Source organism: Phallusia mammillata, chromosome 6 (genome assembly GCF_965637545.1).
Source record: "Phallusia mammillata chromosome 6, kaPhaMamm4.hap1.1, whole genome shotgun sequence".
Lineage (NCBI taxonomy): Eukaryota > Metazoa > Chordata > Ascidiacea > Phlebobranchia > Ascidiidae > Phallusia > Phallusia mammillata.
Window position 1 is genome coordinate 8,412,100 of NC_137257.1, and position 8,081 is coordinate 8,420,180.

Consider the following 8,081-nt stretch of genomic DNA (forward strand, 5'->3'; position numbering starts at 1 on the left):
ACATTTTGTTATATGTCTTAGTTAACAGTATCAGTGTTATATACGTTAATAACGTTGCACTTCCTGCTAGTGGTTCCTGTGTTAATCAGCAAGCACAATGTGCGGAAGACAGTACAGAAATAGCTGAAAGTTATTGTTATGCATATATGCTCAAGGCTAAACAAACACAAGCGACAAATGCACGTATATAGGCTTCCCGAGGAAAAGGCTGATGCTGCAAAATCGCTAAACCACAATAATGCCTTCTCTCCTGTTCGGTTGAAACGCAATAACACGATAAAAGCAGTGGTGTGATTCAGCCGGTTCGCACCGGTTCTATAGAACCGTTTTCTCGAAATTTTATTAGATCAGCAAACCGGTTAGCATTGCTGACTACTGGCAATGGATTTGGGATAAATGTTGAGGTTAGAGCATAAAACACAACAATCATAACCTATAGACGGAAAATACCACAAGCTATCGAAATTTTATTCCATTCAGATATTGTTTAAACGTTCACCCATTATAGGAGGCTACTTGGGTGAAAAATATGATTTTTGTGATAGAACCGGCTGGCAAAAATTTGAATCCCTCCACTGGATAAAAGCCACAAAACTGCTTGACTTTGTAACAAGTACACATTGTGCGTTACATTATTGTTTAACCGTATTTAATATTTCGAATTGTAAGAATAACGCCACATGCCAATATCAACGCAGCGCCTAACAAACTATGCCAGGTGGTGTCTGTTCCCATAAAAGCAAACTGTAAAATAAACGCAAAAATCACTTCTGACATATGTACGAGGGTTACCGGGCCTGCGTCTTCGCGTTGCAGCGCCATTATCATTAGAATTTGAGCTAAAAACGCAGTAAGGCTGTAAGCGACAATAAATAGCAAATCCTGCAGACAGGGTAAGTGAAAACCCACGCTCACGCCCATGTAAATAACAACGGCAACAATTGACATCCAGGTAAAATAAAAAATAGATAGGGAGTAGTGTACACTGTGGCCGATTTTTCGCAAAATAACGATGGATATTGAGGCACAGACACCTGATCCAAACGCCATTAATATTCCCATGGTTCTTTTTAAAGAACTGATATTGGAGCTTTGATGAAACAGAAATGACGGACGTGCTATCAGAACCAAACCGATTAGATTCAGAACAGATAGTATAACCTCCAGTAACCCACAGCGTTCTGAAACAGTTAAAACCAGATGTTGCAGTTAAAAGTTAGGTTTAGTTAAAACCGGCAATGCTGTACATTTTTGTTCGTGCATGACAGTTCCGCTTAATCGAATCTATAACATGGTATAGACCAGTGACTCCCAACCTTTCTCGAAAATTTCTCCGTAAACATTTTGGAACATTTTCATTCCTCCCGAATATACTGCATAGTGATTGTTAAACAATACAAATAAGATTATTTGAAATTAGGTCTTTGGTCAACTTCACAGGTCAAATTCCCAGAGCTTAAAGGTATATTTGCAAAACACATGCAAATCAAAGTAAGTTCCTCCCTCAAAATGAAAAAATCTTTTTTTGGGAGGAGTTTTTCCCCGATTGAGAACCACATATTCTTACAGTGTTTTTCACTTCTTACCTTTGAGAAAAACGCACGCCAAAAAGCATACGAATATGACGTAGCAATAGTGTACGGCGAAGACATCCCCTAGAGGCGCTGAAGTGAGGCTAAAAAGCAGCAGCCACATTGTCAAGAGACTAAAGAAAGTTCGCCCGAGCAGCAATATATTGATTTTGAGATCTGTCGAAATGAAACCTTCCCTTCTGTACGTTAGATGAGGAACCAGACAGATAAACTGTATACACATTCTTATAAGGATTGTCATATTTGTGTCTTGGTTTCCAATAAACTTGATTACGAGACCAGACAGCGCTAAGAAGAAAGCAGACACTAAAGATAAGGCCAGTCCAATGTACGCTTGATAACCACGTGGATGGACGACGTTTTCGTCCGAAGAACTCATTTTGATTTCGGAGAGATTTTGTGACAGTTACTACAGATAAAGCACACGTAACTGCAAATACCCTTGTTTGCACAGTACTATAGTATCTGAAACTTAGAACAGTTTATAATTCAGAGAATTTATACAAGGTGGTTACTCATCGTTGGAATCAAGTACCAATGTACTTTCTATGCGTTGAATTAACTTTAAACAAACTTTACTATAGACTTCTTGATTAATAAAATACAAGTACAAAATATTAACTGCAGCCCTAGTTCGTCACATTTAAGCTAGAATAGCTCTTTCACCATGTCACCACTCACATTACTTCCTTAATGCATATAGCTTTTATATTTATCCACATCAACAATTTTGCACTGTAAAAAACACATTAAACGCGTAGGTCAAACATTTACAGTATGGTTATGTATAGGGTTGGTACCTGGTCTCTGTGGTAATTATTAACTTCTCTTCGGTGACAATATAAATCCAATAATATTGTTTTAAAGCAGTGGTTCCCAACCTTTTTGTAGTCCCGCTCCCTTGAATATATGTTATAAGACCGCGGACCCCCTAAGTAATTTATCCTTGTTATGTTTTTCGTTTCCTGCATTATACTTTCGCTTTTGGGGGCAGAATTTTAATTAACATTCACAGTCTATAAATTCAATAGCAGTCAATGCAACAAAGAAATACAGTTTCTGGTGTACATTACCTGAAACAAAGCACTACACACTATAAGTTACATTGTTGATGTGTGTTGTAATGAAACAATGGAGGTAACAATCATACAAAAAGTAAGTTAAATATAGGTTGATTAACAGTTTGCACTTGTAAGCAGGATTGTAAAAACGGTCTGTAAACTTTAAAATATTGTACTCTTGGTTAATGGTACTAAGAATGTTTGCCTTCACGGACCCCCTAAAACCATCTCACGGACCTTGGGGGTCCGCGAACCCCAGGTTGGGAACCACTGGTTTAAAGGAAGGGCTTCCAACCTTCCTTATAGGATTTTTAAATGTATTTGTCCCTTTCAAGATGTGTCCTTGTTGTCTCGGGAACTAAGCTTTAGACACAATTGCTTGTTGCAGTCTTTCTTATTCTTCTTAACTCCCTTTATTTATTTTAGGCTTCAGGTGAAAAAACGCCTTGAGGCCTCATTACATATAAACTAGATAGAACTATAAAGCACTTTTCTGTACCTAAATCTGAAGTAAAATAGAGACATGTGTCCTGTGGTATAACCTAAGTCCATGTCATAGTATTTTGTGACTCGATGCAAGTCCGAGTCATAATAATTCATGACTGTAACTCTAAATATATGCATAAATATTTATATCAAGAGTCATAATGGTGTAGAGTCGGGTCATGATTCGATTCAAACCCGAGTTTTCTAATTTGCGATGCGAGTTAAGTGTAAATCTTAATACGTTGTGACCCGAGTCAAGGCATCCCAGACACGTCTCAAGTCAATATCCAATTAAGATCAAGAAATGCTTTATAAACGATCATTAAAATTTTGCTCCAGTTGCTCGCCTTCACAACCTAAGCAATAGGTGGTACAATCATATATTGGATAAACTGCGTCGTAACAAGGTAAACTTCTTTTCGATTTGTGGTAACTGGCCTCAGTCGGCAAACACACAGTCACACAGCCTTAAACGTGTTTCAAAGACTACTCTTTAATATTCAATAATTTTAATGGTAAAAATAACGGCCCAAATAGACGTAAAAAGCCACATGCTTTATTGTTCAATATTCAATAAGTTTGGCAGACCCGAGTTTTAAAAAACACAATATCGAAAGCAGCAATCGTTTAAATGAAACACAGCGACTGATTTAGTGGGTTAACAAAAAAATAGTCTTAATTAATGACACATCATCGCAGTCTGTTGATTTACGTGCAAAAAGATTTCAATGATAAGGAAAAATTACCTACATACCTAAATGAGGAATACATGTTGCTCTTATATGTGCCAATACATTTAAAGTTCTACTATGCGCAAGTAGACATCGGACCTCAGGAACTTGATCTTATTTATATTGACTAGATGCTAGTCACTAGCATATATAAGCTTTGACTAATTGTGAATATAAAAACGATTCGTTTCATTAAAATCGTCTTTTAATTTATTGCCCGCTTTCGCGAATTTTTCTGGCGGTCAGACACACCGAGCATCCGAAAATTAAAATGGATCCGATGAGACTGGTAATCGGCGCTGAATACTGGAGAAAAATAAATTCAAGAACAATAGCGAAAATAATCTGTGTGGAGTGAACTATTGCCAATGGTCCTGCCTTTTCCTTTTGGAGTGCAAGAGTTATAAATACATGAGCCATAAGGGCAGCTGCGGCTGACGACGCAGGGAAATGAGATTGCGAATGCATGGAATACGTAAAGGCTCATTAGCTGTGGCAAATACCAGGGACAAAATGATCCCTATCCAAGAGTAGTGAAATTGAGAAACGGATATGTGAACGGATGGGCCAAGTTTTCGAAGCAAAATATACATAAGCGCTGTAAGAATAGCTGAGGCAAGAGCTAAGAAAATTCCCTTGATGTGGAGAACTTGATTTTCAACGCCGCTTCCAAACAGGTAAGACGGTCTTGCCACAAGAACAAGGCCAACCAAGGTGAGGATCGAAAATAAGCCTTCCATCCACGTACAGCGCTCTAAACAGGAACATAAACAACACTTGGATTTGAAAACTTACTGACTATCTGGCGTATTGTTGATGTATTAATAAACACACTTTTTGCCTGAAAAATTAGAATCGCATTCTTATTTCTCAACCTGGGTATCGTCGAACACTCATTAGGTCTTTACTAAAGATAATTTTATCCAAATCACTAACATTTTATTCATTTAGGTTGAAAATAACAAAAGGATGAAGGTTGACAGAAAACCGGCGTAATCACAAGGTTTACCGGTTGATCCAATGGGAAAATGCTGACAGTGCTCGCGTGTTTGGAAAATCCATAAAAGAAATATTAAAGTAAACAGTGTTGAGAAAGCAGAGGGGTAACCTATTTCAAGCTTTAGTAAAGCTGTTTCAAAACTATGGTCCGCGAAACAATTTTCTAGGGACCAGCAAGAGATTACGGACTTACTACAATCTTATTTAGAGTCATATTGCTACTCTGATTGTAAAATTGCAACCGTGTCGTTGCCGAAATACTTTCGTAAAAAGTAAAATAACTTTCAGCTTTAAGTCATGCTTTTATATTTTAATGTGTGCTTTTAGACCAAATACCGTCAGGGGCCGGATGAAATGGTGTAGTTTGGTGACACATGCCTTAAGTTTAGGTCAGAATGGTTAAAGGTTTGTATACATAATGTACAATGCAAGAAGTAAAATAATCCAAATCTCATTTGACAGCTTTTATAACGAGAAGTTGTACTTGCAATCTTTGCTTTAAAAACTGTTGCGATGAATATGCATAGACAACAAACACACTTACCTCTAAGGCAGATACAAGAAAAAATTCCGACAAGCACCACATTCGTGTGCAAGATGGAAACAGAATCGCCCAGGGGAACGTACAAAACACTGTAGTTGCTTGCCCAGTTTGCAACGATAGCTGCAATACAGGAACTGAAGAGGAAAAAGTTTTCTGCAATATTTCGACCAAAGACGGGTCGCTTAGAGTAATGCATTACAGGCAACGTGATGAAATACTGCAGTACAGAACGCATGAGTTGCATTTCTTCAGCGGTTGCATCCATGTATTTAACTAGTAACAACGACGTTGCTCCACTGATAGCTGATAGAAGGGCATAGACAAAACCAATCATATTTTTGCATCTTCCTAGCCGTGCTATAAGTCTGTGATAAAGTTTGACTTCGTCTTCTTCAAATGAACTCATATTCCAATTTTGAATTGAGAAGCAAACTTTACGTTCTATTTGACAAGCAGAGTCCAAATCAGCCCATAGTCTACAAGCATAGCTCCCCTGTACAAATTTACGATTTAAATTATTTTGCAAAGATACAATAGCTAGATCTTGGGTCGTTAAAACCAACAGAAGCGGGTTAGCCTTCTTGCAGTCTGTTACTGATAAAAGTAAAAAGGCGACGGCAAAAACGCTCAAGCAATAAGCATCAGAATAAGACGCTAATGAACACTACTTCCAGTAAGACGCCTTTTGTAAAAACGTGACGAAACAGTCCATATGTGTCGCCTTTTTCCCCTTGTTTTACGCTTTACAGTTTTAGACAACAAATTTTAAGATAGCTGGCCAAAAAAAGCTTATCTTAACTGGAAGTAATGCTTTTTTCAAGATCATAACTCAGGTCTAGGATCTATTGCTGAAGTTGTAACAATATAAGCAAAAATAGCTTGTATTAATGGTTACTCTTTCCTAATATTTCGTGTCACAGGAACTTTTCAAAAGCGAATTGTGTATGAGAGCAAAAGTTCAACTGTGTTACATTATCATTATTGAACAACTCGCGTACTCATGCAGATTGCATCTAATGACTCTAATCCTTTTCTCACCAGGACAGCACGCTGGAACTTATAAACACACCAAATTGCAGGATACTGAAGAACATAGGCTAAGTTACATCCGTGTACAACCAGATTTTACCTTGTTGGCTTATAGCTAGTACCGGTAAACACAAGATACTTGACGCCGTATTTACATGTAGCACTTGCAGCAAACAAGCTAAACCATTGGATTCCAACGCTACAATTGCTAATGTTTCTGTTTACATTTTGTTTTTAGTAATCGCTCATTCTCACTTCCCTTTTCGAATTAGTCACACACGATATGCAGTGGAAAAAAACATTTGTTTTGTCAGATACAAATTGGGATCTGCTTCATACTTAGCTGAGTTAACAATACCTAAAAGTGACAATACACCGCTCTCATTTCTCTGCGTTTGAGGGTAAGTCCTTATTTACCTTGGCTCCGGAATATTTTGTTTAGGTGTTAAAATATCTAGGGAAAATTCAATTACATGGTTGTTTATTTTGTTCAAATGCAATCATCTGAGCAAATGCCAATATGACCCCTAACCACGGCTATGGAAATTGAATAAAGCAAGTTTGCAAAGTAAATGCATGTAACCACATTTGGAATAATAGAGGCGAAAATTATCTTGTTTCAGGTGATTTACTGCTAAATTCGCAATAATTTTTGAACAATTATATTGCACTGTATTGAAGGTTACACTTTTTTAACATTTCGGTTATTGACTCTTTAAAAGCGAGTGCATACAGCAGCAAAGACTGCGTCAGTTTAGTTTCACCGCTGACGCTGCGCACCGACGAAAATAACAGTTACACACACTGGTAGTTATAAAGAACGTGGATTAATCACAACCATTCAACAGCGTTTTTCAAACGGGGGTCATCGGTCTTTTAAGGATCCGCCACTTGATTTGAGGGACCGTAAGGAGCTTGAAGTATTTCTACAATCTTATGTAATTTCAGTTCTTGGCAAGATCATCTTGCGGATTCCTCAGACGCCAAGTCTGATTATTCAACCACCAGGGCAGGAACTTGGCCGAATCGTCTGGCGCGCCTGACCCACATACAGACATAAAAAACCTTAATCGGGATTCTTCCCCGGGAGTGTCCTGGGTTCGAACCCCTTGAAAAAATATAGTCAACCACCACAAAGTTATACAAGATCTTGAAATTGACTTTCGCAAAAGAGAGTAGGTGTTTTTTTGTCTTATACACATGCAAGAAAACGCTTTTACCTTGCTCATTGTTAAGTATGCAGTTTTTTGTCCACCATAACAGGGACACAATCCTTTAAAGTATTATTATCAACCTTTTATCAAAAGCAGTGTTTAAATTACTTTAGAGTTTAGGGCAGTTATCTCTTTCAAGATATTCCAATCGTAACGAAAATTCTATTCCGGTCTTTACTGGATAAGATGATTTTTTCTAAACCCCTTGTTACGTTACGATTGACTATTAGATTATCCATACAAGGACCATGAAACTAATGAAAGTTAAGGCTGTTTTTAAAAAACCTAAACAATCATATACAGTTTATATAATATAGATTATGCCTGAATTGGTCTTCACCATGGGCGCAAGAACTATTCATAAGGGATGTAAAGTTTCTGAATCGTGTCGGGGATTATTGATAGCAACAATTCCTGTTCAAAAA

General features: G+C 37.6%; 1 protein-coding gene and 1 pseudogene across 2 annotated transcripts; both read right to left on the bottom strand.

The window, feature by feature from the left end:
- Positions 1-639: 639 nt before the first annotated feature.
- Positions 640-1,695, bottom strand: LOC145234183 (solute carrier family 35 member G1-like). The gene is made up of 2 exons (XM_080098941.1): positions 1,587-1,695; positions 640-1,181 (listed from the first exon to the last, which is right to left on the bottom strand). The coding sequence occupies exons 1-2, from the start codon at positions 1,693-1,695 to the stop codon at positions 640-642; spliced, it is 651 nt and encodes a 216-aa protein (XP_079955067.1).
- Positions 1,696-3,679: 1,984 nt separating this feature from the next.
- On the bottom strand, positions 3,680-6,093 carry LOC145233528 (solute carrier family 35 member G1-like; annotated as a pseudogene). The gene is made up of 2 exons (XR_013861133.1): positions 5,414-6,093; positions 3,680-4,624 (listed from the first exon to the last, which is right to left on the bottom strand). The product of XR_013861133.1 is annotated as a solute carrier family 35 member G1-like (transcript).
- Positions 6,094-8,081: the final 1,988 nt, after the last annotated feature.